The 18,053-nt window shown below is 47.8% G+C and overlaps 1 protein-coding gene across 2 annotated transcripts in view; it reads right to left on the bottom strand.

Annotated features, from left to right (window-relative positions):
- The window catches only part of BEND4 (BEN domain containing 4), a 45,982-nt gene extending 28,574 nt beyond the window's left edge, over positions 1–17,408 (bottom strand). The window contains exon 1 of one of the 2 annotated variants that reach the window (XM_060246327.1): positions 16,773–17,408. In XM_060246327.1, coding sequence (XP_060102310.1) covers positions 16,773–17,235 — 463 coding nt within the window. In that variant the 5' untranslated portion in view covers positions 17,236–17,408. The remainder of the gene's footprint in view (positions 1–16,772) is intronic. The other variant, XM_060246328.1, reaches the window with a different exon arrangement.
- Between the last annotated feature and the right edge of the window lie 645 nt (positions 17,409–18,053).

The following is an 18,053-nucleotide window of genomic DNA, read 5'->3' as shown; positions in this document are numbered from 1 at the left end:
AAAAATAAATGTACATTTAACCTCAAAAAAAAAAAAAAGCAGCTGCAAGGAATTTAAGGGGCCATTGTTACTGGACACTAGTGTGGCCTCAAATGGTACCGTCTGCTTTCTCCACTGAGGAGTCCTCCAGGCAGCAAACTGCCCCAGTAGCTTGATCTAAGACAGGAGTGGCCAATGGTAGCTCTCCAGATGTTTTTTTTACCTACAACTCCCATCAGCCCCAGCCAGCATGGCCAATGGCTGGGGCTGATGGGAGTTGTAGGCAAAAAAACATCTGGAGAGCTACCGTTGGCCACCCCTGATCTAAGACTCTTTCTGAAAAGCCTCTGCTGCCATTCCTTGGGGCTGCTGACTCCTGCTGCTGCCCAAACACTGTTGTCCTTTGGATTTTAGATCCTGGAGGGAGGTGGTTCTGCGAGCAGGAATGCTCCCCCTCCCCTGCAGGTGTTTTGAGGTTTGACCTCACCAATAAAAGAGATCACTATTAGGGCGGGGGTGGATCACAATGTGCAGAGACTGCCAGGGCCGGACACACATTGATGAAGCAGCAGCCCAGTTTCCTCTGAAAGGAGGGCACCTCTCTCTCTCTTGACTGTGCACAGCTCTGCTGGCACCCTTTTAAATATTGCCTTCGCTGGCAAGCGCTTGTTCCGGTTGTGCAGCCGGGTCAGTCACGCTCACAAAATAAGATTAGACAGATTTATACCCCTGCCTGTAACACATTACACAGGAGCCAGCTTCCCTGAGAGCCCCAGCCACTCCACAAACAGAAGCGCAGACAAAATGAGCAAGGGGACCCTGCTAACGTTCGGATTAAACGATAAAAGAATCATGAAATTTAAAACAGACATGGAGGCTTCAATCTAAAGGTTGCCTTCCCTCATTATTCATCCACTCCGCTTCCCTTTTGAAAAAATATCAAAGGGAGGGTATTGATTGGAACTTTGTGATTCAAATACACAGCGGTTTTTCAATCGTGTTAATCCTATAATCAGATTCTAGACCTGAAGCTGTATTTACTGTGTGCATTTTAATCAGGATGAGCCTCGAATGTGCAGAAGTTCCTTTTCTTTTCTAGCCTTTCCTATCTCCTGCCCCCCCACCAGAGACAATATCTGAATGGAGACCAGAAGTATATTTATTTACAATATTTCTGCCCTGCCTTTCGGAGGAACCAATATACAAGGCAGCTAATAAATAACTCAAAAGGTATATTACAAATTCCACCAAAACAACAATCAATTCTATAGAGGAAAAGAGCAGCTAATGGCAGCAGAAGACACCCTTACCATCGCCAGCACAAAATTAAATCAGGAATATCCAAAAGCATTTTAGCTTTTCTTTGGTGCTGAAAAGTCAGGAGAGACAAGACACAGCACACTGAAGAAGAAGACTGCAGATTTATACCCTGCCCTTCTCTCTGAATCAGTCTCAGAGCGGCTTCCAATCTCCTTTAACTTCTCCCCCCACAACAGACCCCCTGTGAGGTGGGTGGGGCTGAGAGGGCTCTCCCAGAAGCTGCCCTTTCAAGGACAACTCCTGCAAGAGCTATGGCTGACCCAAGGCCATTCCAGCAGGTGCAAATGGAGGAGTGGGGAATCAAACCTGGTTCTCCCAGATAAGAGTCCACATACTTAACCACTGCACTAAACTGGCTGTCACCCAAACTGACTCTTAGAAGAGGGAATCCCAAAGTCTTGGTGACACTGTGGAAAAGGTCCTGCCCTGACTATCCACCGCTTGCTAAATAATGAGGGAATCCAAAGGAAGGCCTCAGAAGAAGATGTTAAAGAACAAGTAGGGTCCTATGGCAGAAGGCAGTCCATAAGGAATCCCCTGCGTTGGTCTGCAGTACAACAATTAAGAGTTGAATCCAGTAGTACCTTCGAGGCCAACAAAAGCGTCAAGGTATCAGCTTCTGAAAGTAAAAATTCCCTTTGTCAGACCCCAGAAGAGCAGAAATGGAGATCTGAGTCCTTTCATCCTAGTCAGAAGCAATACTCCCTCTAAGCCGTGGAGTCTTGTGAGTAAAAATTCTACTTTGTGAGCATTAAAGTGGTGAGCTACAGCATAAATTAGTTTGCTCTGAGGCAGTTTTTCCTGAGCTAAGACAAAAATCTGTGAGCCGAAGGCTAAAAAACTGTGGGCTGGCTCACACTAACTCAACTTAGAGGGAACATCATTCTGCCCCCAAGCATTTCCCCTCCTCTGCTCCAATCAAGCTGATTATAATAATACACGTGGTACCTTTACAAGTATTCCCTAAAACCCCCCTCCTGACTTCTGACTAGAAGGACTCACATCTCTGTTTCGACTCTACTTATATGAACAAATGAAGCTGTCTTATACTAAATCAGACCCTCAGTCCATCAAAGTCAGTCTTGTCTACTCAGACTGGCAGCGGCTCTCCAGGGTCTCAAGCTGAGGTTTTTCACGTCTATTTGCCTGGACCCTTTTTAGTTGGAGATCCTGGGGATTGAACCTGGGACCTTCCGCTTACCAAGCAGATGCTCTACCACTGAGCCACCATCCCTCCCTCCCTACTTATATCTGATGAAGGGAACTTTGACTCTTGTAAGCTTCTAACCTGACACCCCTGTTGGACTCTAAAGTGCTACTGGACAAAAACCTGTCTTAAGTATTGTGGTTTTCCTAACTGACAAGAATGATCCAATGTTCACACTGCAGATATGAATGTAAATTCCTATTTATAAGCCTGTAGTATATCACTCATTTTTTTGTAAGGCAGTCATTGCCATGTTGATTATCCTATTTATTTATTTATTTATTTATTTTTTAAAAACGTATTTATCTCAGACGTGATCTGCAGGATCAGCCAAGTCCACCCCAAGGATTGAGACAAAGCCTACAGAATGTCTTTTGGAAGAAGAAGAAAGAAGAAAGAAGAAAGAAGAAGAAGAAAGAAGAAAAAGAAGAAAGAAGAAGAAAAAGAAGAAAAAGAAGAAAAAGAAGAAAAAGAAGAAGAAAGAAGAAGAAGAAGAAAGAAGAAGAAGAAGAAGAAGAAGAAATTGGATTTATATCCCGCCCTCTATTCTGAATCTCAGAGCCGTCACAATCTCCATTACCTTCCTCCCCGCCCCCCACAACAGACACCCTGTGAGGTAGGTGGGGCTGAGAGAGCTCTGACAGCAGCTGCCCTTTCAAGGACAACCTCTGTCAGAGCTATGGGTGACCCAAGGCCATTCCAGCAGGTGCAAATGGAGGAGTGGGGAATCAAACCCGGTTCTCCCAGATAAGAGTCCGCACACTTAACCACTACACCAAACTGGCTCTGCCCTGTCAAGGACAACTCCTACCAGAGCTGTCCTGTCAAGGACAACTTAAACAATGACCAACTTTTCCAGTCAGACGTTTATAGTTATGGGGTAACAAATGGGAAACATCAAAAAACTAAAATGCAGGCAAACCTGCATTCCTTAGCCACGAATCTGAGAGGCAGGCTTGCTTTGGATTGAAGCAATGAGTGAAATAACAGAAAGTGTCAGCAAAAGCACTAGAACGGATTTTATCTTTTTAAAAAAATCTGAACACTCAGCACAGGGGCCTGGAATCTCTCTCTGAAGGTCTAATTCTCCCAGGCCTTTCATGGCAACGATCCTGAGAACTCGCATAGCAGGAGTGTTGAACTGGTCCTGATTCGGCCAGTCCAAAGTTATGCTTACATAAAACAGTGGACTGCAATGGGGAACACCCACATGTGGAACCAAATGAGGTGTGGGTTATTCCATTGATGCTCTGCATTCTCAGCTCCTTCAGATCTTATCTATCGTTCAATGACTCCAGCCTGCTGGAACCACTAAGGTTCAAAATATTCACAAATAACCAGAACCAGTACAGTGTGCTCATCTAGTTCCAAGGTATTATCATGCCAAAATCATCTATGAACTAACCACAGTGTTCTTCAGTGGAGCAGCACATGGGTGACCCACAGAGCAAAGTTTCAATGGACTGAGGATCTGATGTAGAAAAAATACTTGATAAGAGTCTATTTACTGTGTTCACTGGCTATGTGCATTTGGAGGAGAATTATATTTTCCAGCCTATCTAGGCTAAGCTAAAGTTCTTTTTCTCTTTCTCACTACCAGGGCTTTTTTTTTTGTTAGCAGGAACTCCTTTGCATATTAGGCCACAAACCTCTGATGCAGCCAATCCTCTTGGAGCTTACAGGGCTCTTAGTACAGGGCCTACTGTAAACTCCAAAGGGATTGGCTACATCAAGGGTGTGTGGCCTAATATGCAAAGGAGTTCCTGCTATGAAAAAAACCCAGCTCACTACCCTATTCCAGACAAGGAAAGCATGTTTCTAAGATGTGGGATTTCCCCCCAACAGGCAGTCCCCCAGCTGTAGCCAAAAGTGGTACAGTCCACTACATCTCATGAAAATCATTCCTTAAGAGAGAAGACAGCTCTGCACGTGAAGAGGAAGAAACTCACATCCCCCACCCCCCTTTTTGCACTTCAGGAGGAACATGCCATGGGTGACCTCACAAGCCTTTCTCATGGAAAGATGCTCAAGCATCAGATCTAAAGGCTGTTGCACATCTCACAGGAAGAGGAGTAGTGTCTGCACCCTCTCTGCGCATGAGCCCAAAGGGCAGTTCCAGACAGATTGTATGCTCAGCTAACTTGTTGCAGGAACAGCACTTCACTCCTAAATGCAACATACACACGAACTGCATTGTCTGCAGCAGAATTCAGTCTCAATGGTCAGAAATGTACTATAAAGCAGGAGTGGCCAAATTGTGGCTTGGGAGCCACATGTGGATTTTTCACACATATCGCGTGGCTCTTGAAGCCCCCAACATCCCGTCAGCCACCTTGGAGAAGGCATTTGCCTCTTTACATCACTTCTCCAAGCCAAGCCAGCTGGCAGCTCAGAGAATGCATTTAAAGTTGCTTTAGAGTTTGTAAAATCTTTCGGGCTCAAGTGCCGTGTTCTACTGGAGAAAGTTTTCCTTCCAGACGTTTCATTCTCAGCTGCGGAGAACATCCTCAGTGGCATTGCAGCCGGAGCAGGCGCTCTGACCTTCTTGGCTGCTGTGCATTGAGTAAATGCATTGAATGCATTTAAAGTTGCTTTCTTTCTACCTTTCCCTTCCCACCTCCCTTCCTCCCCTCCCCTCAAACATCTGACATTGATGTCCTACGGCTCTCAAACATCTGATATTCATGTCTTACGGCTCTCAAACCTCCCCCGTTTATTCTATGTGGTTCTTACGTTGAACAAGTTTGGCCACCCCTGCTATAAGGTAAGCAGGTTTTCATGCCTAAAAGAAGACAGACTCTATTCAGCAGTATAGTGGCAACTTTAATTTCTACAGTGAATCAGGTGACAGCTAGTGTAGTGCCTTAACCACGAAGTTCCTCGTTCAAATTCCAACTTGGACATGGGGCCTCTAATGTGAAGCCTGGGGCCCCATTCTGCAATGTGCATGTAATACTTATGGTCAACATTACAAGGTTATTTTATAAAACGCTGGGGAAAAAACTGAATACCATACAGCGGTCTGCAAGTCAGGCTTGTCAATGGCGAATGAAAACAGGACTAAGGGCAAGAATGTTTTTTACAAACTGCATGAGTATCCTTCCCCCACAGACCTTAGTTGTGCAACAAATGACTTCCAGAATTATGCACTGGCTGGGAAACCTCTTGCATGTGGCCGATAACGTCTGAGGACTTATTTGCACAAGTCATTTCAATTATTTTTGCTTACGCATCAGAAGCTTGTATTTGGGCAGAAAGAGAATGTATAGAACAGGGGTCATTTTGTAGAAAAATAGGCGGTGGAGCTCATCCAGGGATTGTTATGCAGCTGCACCTACTATTCAATGGACAAGGTAGGAAAAAGGAGGAAGAATTTTTAGAAAGGTTCAGGAGCTGCACTCCTGTGAACTCCTGCTGAATCCGAGGTCTGGTACAGAAGCAGATGAAGATCCTTTCATATTCTCCCTCACTGGCTGATTTCAGAGGTTTGAATAGGAACAGCAGTCTCCCAGAAAGCCAAAGCAGTGCACTGGTTTGAACGGCAGATTAGGCTCTAAGAGACCCAAGTGCAAATCCCTACTCTGCCATGAAGCAGACTGGGTGACCTTCAGTCAGTCACCATCAACCTAGCCTACCTCACAGGGTTGTTGTGACGATAAAGCTGAAGAAAGAAGAACCATGTAACTCACCCTGAGCTCCTTGAAGAAAAGACAGAATAAAGAAGTTTCAAGGTGTTAGTTTTGACTTTTAAAGCTTTGCAAGGCCTGGGACCAACATACCTGTGGGACCATCTCTCCCCATATATGCCCCGGAGGTCGCTTCATTCAGCCTCCCAAGATCTTTTGATCATCCCTGGCCTAAGAGATGCCCATCTTGCCTCTACCAGGGCCAGGACTGGCCCCGTCCTGGTGGAATCAGCTTCCTATGGAGATCTGGGCCCTACCTGGCTTGTTAGCCTTTCATAGGGCCTGTAAAACGGAGCTGTTCCACCAGGCTTTTGGATGAGACGGCGGGCATCTATCTGTTAGATCGGTTGGCCTCCCCTGTGGTACCATCTTGCTGTACCATCTTACTATACCATCCTGCTGGACCATCCTGCTGTACTATTAACTGATTTTATTGTGATTTTATTATTACCTATATTGATGTACTCCGCCCTGAGCCCCCATGGGGGAATAGGCAGAATATTAATAATAATATTAATAAACTAGCAGTGTTCAATCCTGGCGGAAGCTGGGTTCAGGTAGCCGGCTCCAGGTTGACTCAGCTTGCTGTGGGGGAAGTGTACCCAGCTTGCTGTGGGGGAAGTACCCAGCTTGCTGTGGGGGAAGTGTAGATGACTGGGGAAGGCAATGGCAAACCACCCCGTAAAAAGTCTGCCATGAAAATGTCGTGATGCGACGTCACCCTAGAGTCAGAAACGACTGGTGCTTGCGCAGGGGACTACCTTTACCTTTTTAAAATACAGTTTATACCTTCTGTACCTGACATTACATTTTATGGCACACAGGGCCCAGCCCAACAGAGTGTCATTTATGTCAGATCTGGCCCTCGTCATAAATGAATGTGACGCTTCTGTACTATACAAGCTTTCCCACTGTGAGTGTGAGAGGGCTCATCCTTCAACCCAGAAATCGTGCCCATCCCACCCCAACCTGGGGTTCAAATTCTTACTCTGTCCTGGAAGCTTGCTGGGTGACCTTGGGCCGATCACACAATCTCACAGAGTTGTTGTGAGGATAAAACAGACCAGAGGAGAAAGACGCAAGCTCCTTTCGGAACCCACTGAGGAGAAAGACTGGGTGTATATAAAGTACACGTGTCTGAATTAATGGATGCAGCCTCTCCACAGATGTTATGGCCACAGCTTTTTTTTTTTTTGTAACAGGAACTCCTTTGCCTGTTAGGTCACATATCCGTAATGTAGCCAATCCTCCAAGAGCTTATAGGGCTCTTCTTACAGGGCCTACTGTAAATTCTTGGAGGATTGGCTATATCATGGGGTGTGGCCTAATATGCAAAGGAGCTCCTGCTACAAAAAAAGCCCTGGTTATGGCCATGGGTGGCTATTCAGAGGTAGGAGGAGAGGGTCTCATCCAAAGTGAGGCTTGGGGCTCTTTAGCTTGGAGAAATGTCGACTGTGAGGTGACATAAGAGGTTTCCAAGATTATGCATGGGATAGAGAAGGTAAAGAAAGAAGTACTTTTCTCCCTTTCTCATGATACGAGAACTCATGGACATTCAATGAAATTGCTGAGGAGTTCGGTTAGAACGGATAAAAGGAAGTACTTCTTCACCCAAAGGGTGATTAACATGTGAAATTCACTGCCACAGGAGCTACAACCATAGACAGCTTCAAGAGGGGATTGGATAAGCATATGGAGCAGAGGTCCATCAGTGGGTATATTGTTGATACTCTCTGTCTGGGGCAGCGATGCTCTGTATTCTTGTGCTGGCGGGGGGGCACAGTGGGAAGGCTTCTAGTGTCCTGGCCCCACTGGTGGACCTCTTGATGGTACTTCATTTTTTTGGTCACTGTGTGACACAGAGTGTTGGACTGGATAGGCCATTGGCCTGATCCAACATGGCTTCTCTTATGTTCTTAAGTGGACATCACTCCTTCACCTTCAAAGGATTTTGCATACTGCAAGAGACGGCTGCAGCTGACAACATCTCTTGAATCCCCAAAAAGCAGCCTCCCTCTTTCTTGTGCTCTCTCGGCAGGCTGATTTTCTGCTTCCGGCCATTGTTGGATGTGCGTGTGTGTGTGTGTGATTAATCAGGCAGTTTGTGAAAGTGATTAAAATATTCAGCCTCATTAACGTGTCTCATTTTGTATATAGCTAATTCTTCCTTCTCATTTCTCTTGGAAAAACAAACAAAGAGGCTGGAACATTTATACCCCCTTTGCTGACAGGTAAGAACCCCCCCTCCCATGAAAAAGCTTTCTGTGTACAGCTGGTGAGCTGTCATTTTGCCAACCCTTGCTAAACATCTCCGCTCTTACCTTGCCTCCGTGTGCCCAGCGTTAGTTTGGACCTCTAAAGCAATCACATTCTGTGCCCTATCCTATTTACCAGACAATTAAATGCCTTCTGAAGGGCATTTCCCCCATCTGAAAACAGGACCGATACTTTGATAAGGAAACAAGAGAATACTGTGGAATTGGAATTCTCTGGAGGGCATAAAAGTAAAATGTGGATCCATCTTTGGAAGAGCTGTTTATAGAATGGATATGGGGCATACATATCAGAATAACAGCAAAATTGGGGGGGGGGGGCAGGGCATTAGATTAGACCACTTTCAAGGCAAGAGTGGAGATTAAGGCTGGAATAATGGACACCCCAAGAGCCTGTTTTCATTTATATCAAAAATACATTTACAGAGCCTACAACCACAGAAAAGAAGAGGAGGAAGAAGAAATTGGATTTATATCCCACCCTCCACTCTGAGTCTCAGAGTGGCTCACAATCTCCTTTACCTTCCTCCCCCACAACAGTCACCCTGTGAGGTGGGTGGGGCTGAGAGGACTCTCATAGCAGCTGCCCTTTCAAGGACAACCTCTGCCAGAGCTATGGCTGACCCAAGGCCATCCCAGCAGGTGCAAGTGGAAGCACTGAGTCATGAATACAACCACACGCCACTACAGAATTCTGAAAGGTTCTGGAACTCGAAGACACTAAACATAAACATTTGGCACCGGAAATCCCATAGGACCTGAAGACGCTTTTAAAAAAGTAAGTTGTGGCTTCCATTAAAGAATCCTGGGGGTTGAAAGTTCATTACAGAGGGGTCCCACTCACAAAAATGATCCCTTGTGGAGAAGGAACAACTATGAAACCAAAATCTGTTGTGCAGGTATATTGTAAGAAAATGAACCAGGACAGAACAGCAAAGGCTGTGACTTCAGAGTGGTTCGCACAAAGCATGTACCACCGCCACCGCAGCTAGTGCAGAACGCAGCGGCCAGGCTGTTATTAGGACTCCCGAAATGGGAGCATATACAGTCGAGGCTGCGCGAACTGCACTGGCTGCCAGTTACATACAGGGTTCGCTACAAAGTGCTGGTCATTACCTTTAAAGCCCTATATGGCCGAGGACCTGCCTACCTGAAGGACCGTCTCTCCCCATACGAGCCCCAAAGAGCACTGAGGTCAGCAGGGAAGAACAAGCTGACTGTCCCTGGGCCAAGGGAGGCAAAATTACAGACCACACGGGCACGGGCTTTCTCCGTGGCAGCCCCCAGCCTGTGGAATCAACTCCCGGAGGAGGTGCGGGCCCTGCGGAACTTAGATCAGTTCCGCAGGGCCTGCAAGACCATCCTCTTTAGGCAGGCTTTCTCAGAATGCTGACAGAGGATGACTGAACGGAGGATCCAACAAAGTGATTCGTCAATGATTCTTGCCACTATTTAAATACGTAACAACGCCCGGAACACCTCTGCTGTTGTTAAACTATAGATTATATATGTTATAGACTATAAATGCTGGATTAGCGTTGTTTTAAAAAATTTTATGCTGTTTTATAATTTTAATTGTGTTTTATGTGTTTAATGTGTTTTAATTATTGTATTTATATCATGTCTTATTGAATGTTGTTAGCCGCCCTGAGCCTGCCCAGGCGGGGAGGGCGGGATACAAATAAAAATTAATAATAATAATAATAATAATTATGTGAGAGTTTCCCTACCCTATGTAGAACATCAGAAGGCATGCCTCTGTACATGGACTGTGAGTCTGAGAAACAGGCCCCCTTTATAGGAGCGATGCTGTAGCAAACACACACATGAAAACAAAAACATACGGAAGTTAGACTTGTGTGGCTCTTTGTTGCTGCCTTTCCTCCTAGCGAGTTAATGATCAGGAAGGTAAAACCCTCCATGTAACTAGCCCTTGCCAATATGGTAGATTTGGGACCACCTCTCCAATATGACCCCCCCTCCTCCCCTTTCATCTTCATCATGGGGCCTACTGCAGATACCTGTCCATGAGCAGCCTGTATGTCACTCACTAGGGCAAGGGCCTTCTCGGTGGCTGCCCCTGACCTCTGGAACCAGCTCCCTATGGACGTCTGTGCCCTGTGGGCTCTATTAAGGTTCCCTAGGGCATACAAAGCTGCCTTGTTTTGTGCAGCATTTAATTAACCAAAGAGAACGGCTTGTGCTGGCTGGCTGTTCAGATTTATTCCACAGCTGATGAACGGCTGAGTTTTAATTAGAATGCTGTTTTTATTGCACTCGTCGGGATTTATCGGTTTCTATGATCTCTTTTAACTTTGGATGCTGTGTCATGCGGGTTGCGAACTGCCTGAGTTTTCTGTTGAGGACAGGGGGCGTGGGGGCTGCAAAACGAAGAAACAAATAATTTTCATCCCGGTGACCTGGGACTGCCTAAGGAAGCCACCCTCCCACTGGAGGGAAGAAAGGAGTCTTATTCCATCGCCTCCCCATGCACCCTGCTCCCGTAACATGGGTGAAGCTCTCCTTGAAAGGAACACATCATGTTGGCTGAAAAAAATGGAGGGGAGGGGGAAATGCCAGCAAACCTATCAAACCCAGCTTTCATCCTTGCAACCCCACCCCACCCCCGGTTCCCCAAGTATATAAACCGGGCTGTCTCGAGCTGCCCAACACAGCTGGCTCCTTCCCTGTATTTGGCCCAGGCAGCCAAACCCCCAACTATTTCCCTGAGCCCTCAGTGCAGGAGACGGGGAGGCTGTTATTTGTGATGGCAAACAAAGGCAATCAGGCCCTCCGAGCACATACTGTAACAGGCCTGCCTTTCAGCTCTGCTAGACAGAAAGTAATTAGAATGCTTTTAATGTCCAAAAGAATGATGCTGATAGGCTGCCACAGTTGTGTGGATTTATGAATATTTATACGGTGGTTTATAGCTGACACTTTTATCAGTTGAAGAAGATAAAATATCTGCCTGACTCAAAAGCTTGACAGTCAGGTTAATAAAATCTCATTAAAGAGAATGACCTACGCAATTATATAGGATTTATTGTAATTCATTTTTGATTGTAGTCTGCTTAAAGATGCAATTTCCCATTTCCTAGTGCCAAATTTAGGCAGCGTAGCAAGAACGACGTGTGATCTAACACCAAGCCACCAGGGGTGGGGTGGGTTGTGGGGGAAAGGAGGACAGAGATGCATTTAGCATCTCAGGAAGTTCTATACCTTCAGAGAGAAAGAGAAAAAAAAAATATTTTGATCTGGGCTTCATCTCAGTTTACAGTAAAAGCCCTCTGTGAAGATTTAAAATATATATATTTATTTCCTAGGAAGGAAATTGCAACAGATCTGCATATAGAGTTAAGGCAGGTTCTTGGTTCTGGTTTCCCCGATTATAGTCTGACAGGCAACTTGTCAATCTCATGCTCGTTCATGTCCCATGCTCTGTTACCCCATCGGCGCCGCTATTTTGGGGAGCGGCAAAGAGCGCGTGTTGCTTTTCTGAAAAACCCAGTTGCAGAAGAAAATGGAAAAAACAAGTGTCTGGAATGAAGAAGAAGAAGAAGAAGATATTGGATTTATATCCCGCCCTCCACTCCGAAGAGTGTCAGAGCGGCTCACAATCTCCTTTACCTTCCTCCCCCACAACAGACACCCTGTGGGGTGGGTGGGGCTGAGAGGACTCTCACAGCAGCTGCCCTTTCAAGGACAACCTCTGCCAGAGCTATGGCTGACCCAAGGCCATTCCAGCAGGTGCAAGTGGAGGAGTGGGGAATCAAACCCGGTTCTCCCAGATAAGAGTCCGCACACTTAACCACTACACCAAACTGGAATGCAGAACCACACAGGAAAAAGGCTGACACCAATACTCCCTCTAAGCTGTGGAATCTTCTGAGCAAAAGGTCTACTTTGTGAGCTCCTGGCATTAAAGCTGTGAGTGAGCAATTTGGCTATTGCATAAATTAGTTTGCTCTGGGGCTACCCTTCCTGAGCTAAGACAAAAATGTGTGAGCCAATGGCTAAAAAACTGAGGAAAAAGAACCTTCAACGAAAGTTCTGAAAAAGGCAATGAAGGATGCTTTTTGGGGGGAGGGGTGTTGAAATTTAGATCAAAACCAGAGCAGGAATTTATTTGCTGGCTTGCATGAAATAAGGCTACTGTCTCCAACAGAAATTCAAATGGCTGCTGTTACCGTGTGTATAGATTAAGCTACCTTACACTGAATTAGACCCTTGGTCTGTAAAGGTCAGTACTGTCTACTCAGATCAGTAACAGCTCCCGAGGGTCTTAGGCAGAGGTCTTTCCCATCACCTCCTACCTGGTCATTTTAGCTGGAGATGCCGGGGATCGAAATTGGACCTTCTGCATGCCAAGCAGTGCTCTAGAATCATAGAGTTGGAAGGGATCTCTAGGGTCATCTAGTCCAACCCCCTGAACAATGCAGGACACTCACAAATACCTCCCCCTGGATTCACAGGATCTTCATTGCTGTCAGATGGCCATCTAGCCTCTGTTTAAAAACCTCCAAGGAAGGAGAGCCCATCACCTCCTGAGGAAGCCTGTTCCACTGAGGAACCGCTCTAACCATCAGGAAGTTCTTCCTAATGTTGAGCCGGAAACTCTTTTGATTTCATTTCAAACCACTGGTTCTGGTCCTACCTTCTGGGGCCACAGAAAACAATTCCACACCATCCTCTATATGACAGCCCTTCAAGTACTTGAAGATGGTGATCCTATCACCTTTCAGCCTCCTCCTCTCCAGGCTAAACATGCCCAGCTCCTTCAACCTTCCTTCATAGGACTTGGTCTCCAGAACCCTCAACAGCTTTGTCGCCCTCCTCTGGACTGAATCATGGTCCCCCTGGTGAGATGTAAAGTCAGGCTGTTGGTACACTTACGTACCAAAGACCTTGAAGGCAGAGGCCCTTCCTAAATCTTCTTACCTGTGAACTGGAGATGCTGGACTTGAACCTGAGATGTCCAACTGGCAAAATGTAATGGGAGCCAGTGTGATGGAGTGGCTGAAGTGTGGGTGAGACATGGGGAGCCTCAGGTTCATATCCTCCCACCCACTACTGGGCAACCTTGGTTTAGTCACTCATTTTTAGTTTAACCTACATCACAGGGCTGATGGTGAAGAGAGAACCACCTTGAACTTCTTGCTGGGGGAAAATGTAATAGATCACAATAGAATGCAAAAGTGATAGATCCTTTTACCTAAGGCTACTACAGATCTCACAAGCATTGGGCTACAGAAGGAATTCAGGTGTTAGAAGTTTGGTTGTCTTTTCAGAAGCATCCGCTCCCCAATCCATTCAAAGTGAAGCAGCAGCTAACCAGATGTTGCACAAATCAGGATATGTAGAAGATTCCCTGTCTTAAAAGTAGAGACAGAAGCGGTACAGGAAGCCTTAACTGTACAGGATCTAGAGGATGTGACAAACTCTCCCCCCCCCCCCCCCAAAAGGATATGGCACAGAGGTTCTCCAGTGGTGTGATGGCCTTTTGGGAGGGACACATGACCAGGACCAGTGCGTGGGGTTCTGCCACCCAAGGCAGAACTCCGACGCGTGCCCAACCGCCCCCTGGAAAACTTTTCATGCGCACGTCATCACATCAGTTGCAAAAGCACCACTGTTTTTGGGCACTGAGGGGCCAGGGGAGTTCCTCCAACCCCTCAGTGCCCAGAAACAATGTGCCCCCCCAAGGGCCAGTGCCCCAGGCAATTGTCTAATGTTGCCTAATGGACGCGCTGGCTCTGCACATGACACCTCAAGGGAAGATGTGGATTTCCAGGGGACACACTTTTCACCTACCTAGAGTGCTAGTAATGCAGCTCCTCCCCCAAACTGTGGTGCTAACTACAAAAACATGCGAAGTGAGTGGATGGAAGAGGTTTGCTGACCAATTCAGACCTGAGGCACCCCCTTCTAGTCTCAATGCCAGGATGAGAGGAGTGCCCCAGTTCACAGATCAACATACAAGGATTCTCCCATGCAAAATACAGCTGGTGTTGGACTTAAGAGGTTAAAATATCTATTTATTTACTTCACTGACATCCACCTTCTTCCCAAAACATTTACCTAGTTCTCTCCTCCATTTTATCCTCACAACAACCCCATGAGGCTGTGAGCAACTGACTGGCCCAAGGTCATCCAGCAAGCTTCCAGGGCAAGGCAGGGATTCGAACCCGAGTCTCCCAGATTTTAGCACAATGGTCTAGCTGCTGCACCACCCCACACAAATTCAAAACATCTGAGAAATAATTCTCCAGGGGCTTTCCCAAAAGTCCTCCCATCAGGCAGAACTTCCTTCCACACTTTAAACTACAAGAAGTCCACTGATGGTGTGGATCATGGCCCTCTCCCATCCTGATGTTACAGATGATTTTTCCTTCGTGTAGCCTGGTTGCTACATTCTGGAGTGGGATTTGGAAGTCAGAAGACTACACCTAGATGGTGGAAGAGGCCAGTTTTGGCCTTAGGGCTGCCAATGACTGATCTACACCACACAGCATGTCCCACATTCCATCTCTGAGGAATCCCACACTCTGAGTGCATTTCTGCTCCTCTCGCTCTCTCCAAATAGCCAAAGAATGGCATTTTCCAGATTGTTCCTCTCCCGTTTCCATTGCTTCCCTCCAGAAATGAGATGTGTCAGGGTTCAAGCCTGCCTCAAAATCAACCCTCTTTGTCCTGAAAGCACTTCCTGGGTGGTTGTGCTCCTTCCAGGGGTTATTTGAGAAGCAAGGTACTCTGCACATGTTCAGAGGCTTGTGCTTTCTTACTGCTACATGTTCCCAATCTGTGCAACAGCACTAAAAATGGTCTCTGGGGCAGAGCAGACGTGCTTCCCTCATACTACAGTTGGAGCAGTGGTTAGTGTTAGATTCAAATTAGGGAGGCCTATCTGAACCCCCTGTTCAGGCCTCCAAGCTCACTGGACAACCTCTGTCCGGTCCCTTAGCCTAAATTTCCCCTCAAGATTGTTCTGAAGAAAACCCTCCTCAGAAATAACTTCCTTTCTGGCTATTGCCCTGGGTCTGGAGGAACACCCATAATATCAGCTTCATAAGGGTCTGGAGGCCAGAGATGACAGAAAGAGACAGAGAAGTTTCAGGTGGATTGTTCAAACTCACCTTCTCTGGGAACAGTTTCAGACACCCCGCTGGAGTTACCTCAGGCAAACACACCAGTTCCACACAAACATACACTTGTTTCCCTTCCCACCAAGTCCCTCCCCCCCCCCCTCCGATTTGTTCAATTCCTGATTTTTATTCATCGAAACCGCAGACCTGGAAGGCACCTCAAGGGTCATCTAGTCCAACCCCTGAACAGCACAAGAACATCCATGTTCTTTAGCAGAGGGGTACACAAACCGCAGTCTGAACAGGCAGGCTAGATCACAACCAATTTGTCTACTGTTGTCTTCTTACAAGACCATTTCCAAGGGACCCAGTTCAACAGCACAGTGCAACTTTCTATAGAGAGAGGTATCAATCTAGATGCACCGGGCTGGCCAAGGTTCCTCCAAAGACCCGAGTATGAGTTTGAAAGCGCTCCCTTCAAATCTCACCTTCACCTTCCCCATAAACATGCAGGAAGCTGCGTTCTGTACCGTCTACTCGGGCTGGCAGTGGCTCTCCAGGGTCTTTGGCGTCAGCCCCCGCCTGGCCCTTTTTACTGGAGATGCCAGGGATCGAAGCTGAGACCTTCAGCCTGCAAAGCTCTTCCACTGTGCCACAGCCCCTCCCCCGGTCCTCCAGCCTGCCAATAATCAGGATAGATGGCGGTCTAGCTTAAAAGGTGTGTTTTGGAGATTATGGACGAGAAGGATTTTCAAAAGAGTACTTTTGCTAGCGCTCTTCCATAAATGACCCCGGTGCACTCTGCACATGCTCGGGGTGTGCGCACGCTGTATCTTTTTAATATCCAGCAGGAGACGCAACCTGCCACGCAAAACAAGTGAAAAAGAGAAGCCCGGCTTCGCCTAAATCAGGGGGTGGCCAAACTTGCTTAATGTAAGAGCCACACAGAATAAACATCAGATGTCTGAGAGCCACAAGACATGAGTATCAGATGTTTGAGAGCTGGTAGGCAGGAAAGCAAATAGACTGAAGAGAGAGGTAGAAAGAAAGCAACTTTAAATGCATTCACCAAGCTGCTGACCAACAGTGCAGTGGGGGCTTCGAGAGCCACACAATATGTGTGAAAGAGCCACATGTGGCTCCCGAGCCACAGTTTGGCCACCCCTGGCCTAAATCCTCTCTTTCCCAGGAGTCGACTCGACCCCACCCCCGAAGTCGGTACCTGCGCTCAGCTCCAGGCTGCCGCCTCCCTCGGTGCTGCTGCTTGCCGCCCCCTGGTGGCCGTGGCCGTACCTGCCGGAGGAGGAGGAGGAAGAAGAAGCGGCGGGCGCCGACTGATGTCCCAGCTGCGAAGCCGGCGTCCGGGGCGGGTGGCCCTGAGAGGCTCTGCCGCCGCCTGGGAACGAGCTGCTGTAAGGCAGCTGGTGCTCGCCGAGGGAAGACGACGAGGCGACAGCTGGCGGCGGCGGCGGTTGCTGCTGGAAGTGATGCTGCTGCGGCTGCCCGACGCCCGCCCTGACCTGCGGGATCTCCACCATGGTGGGTCTCTCGTAGCGCTTGCTGAGCGCCGGTCTTCGGCTGCTGGGGAAGGTCTTGAGGACGCTGTAGGGGCCGCGCTGCTGCTTGAAGAGCTTGGCCACGCTCGGGCCCTCCTCGGCCGCCTGCATCGCCTCCTCCATCAGCATTTCGCGCTCTCCCTGCCTGTCCGCCGGCCTCCCTCCTTCCCCGCCTCGCTCCGGCGCTCGCCTCGCCGCTCGCTGGCTGGTTAGCTAGTGGCACCGGGCGCAAAAGCCCCGTCGCGCCGCGCTAGGGGAGGCGTGAGTCTCTAGCTGTGTGTGTGTGTTGTGTGAGTGTGTGTGATTGACAGGCGGCCTCGCCAATGCCTGGAGGGAGAAGGGAGGAGAGGCGCGAGCGAGGGAGCCGCTAATGGGGACGGCCCGGGGAGGGGAGGCGGGACCGCTGGGCGGGCGGTGCTGGAGGCGCTGCTCTCGGGGCGCCTCGCCCTAAGCGGCCACCTGGGGCGGGCTCCGGCAGGGACAGCCGAGAGGGCAAGGGGCCACGCCAGAAAGTCGCTGCGCGGGAGGACGAAGTACGGGATCCCAGTAATGATTTTGTAATATTTCTTGTTCTATTTATTGGACCAGATTTGTGTTCTACTTCCCTTTTATGTGATCTCCAGTTGGAACCAGTGCTTACTTTTTACTTCTGGCTTTGGTGCATCAGTTAGTTATTCACGTCAATTCTTTTTGCTAGTTTGTTTTTGGTGAAAGCGTTTGTACTATTATCCCCATTTACCAATGGTAGAATGGTGCCTGTGGTCGGCTTTAATTTGTTCCAGGTCAATTGATGTTTCTGAATTACTCTCGATTGCGTTCATGTAACAGAAACATATCCTAAATAAAACATTTTTAATTTTAAGTACAGGATCCCGGCTGCGCGCTCCGCCACGCCGAAGGAGTGGGCGGATCGCTGCAGCGCCGGGCCGCCTTAGTCCTTCTGCAAA

The sequence above is a fragment of the Heteronotia binoei genome, chromosome 9 (genome assembly GCF_032191835.1).
Source record: "Heteronotia binoei isolate CCM8104 ecotype False Entrance Well chromosome 9, APGP_CSIRO_Hbin_v1, whole genome shotgun sequence".
In the NCBI taxonomy this organism is placed as follows: Eukaryota; Metazoa; Chordata; class Lepidosauria; order Squamata; family Gekkonidae; genus Heteronotia; species Heteronotia binoei.
The sequence above is the reverse complement of the archived record's forward strand: the minus strand, read 5'-3'. Positions and strand labels throughout refer to the sequence as shown.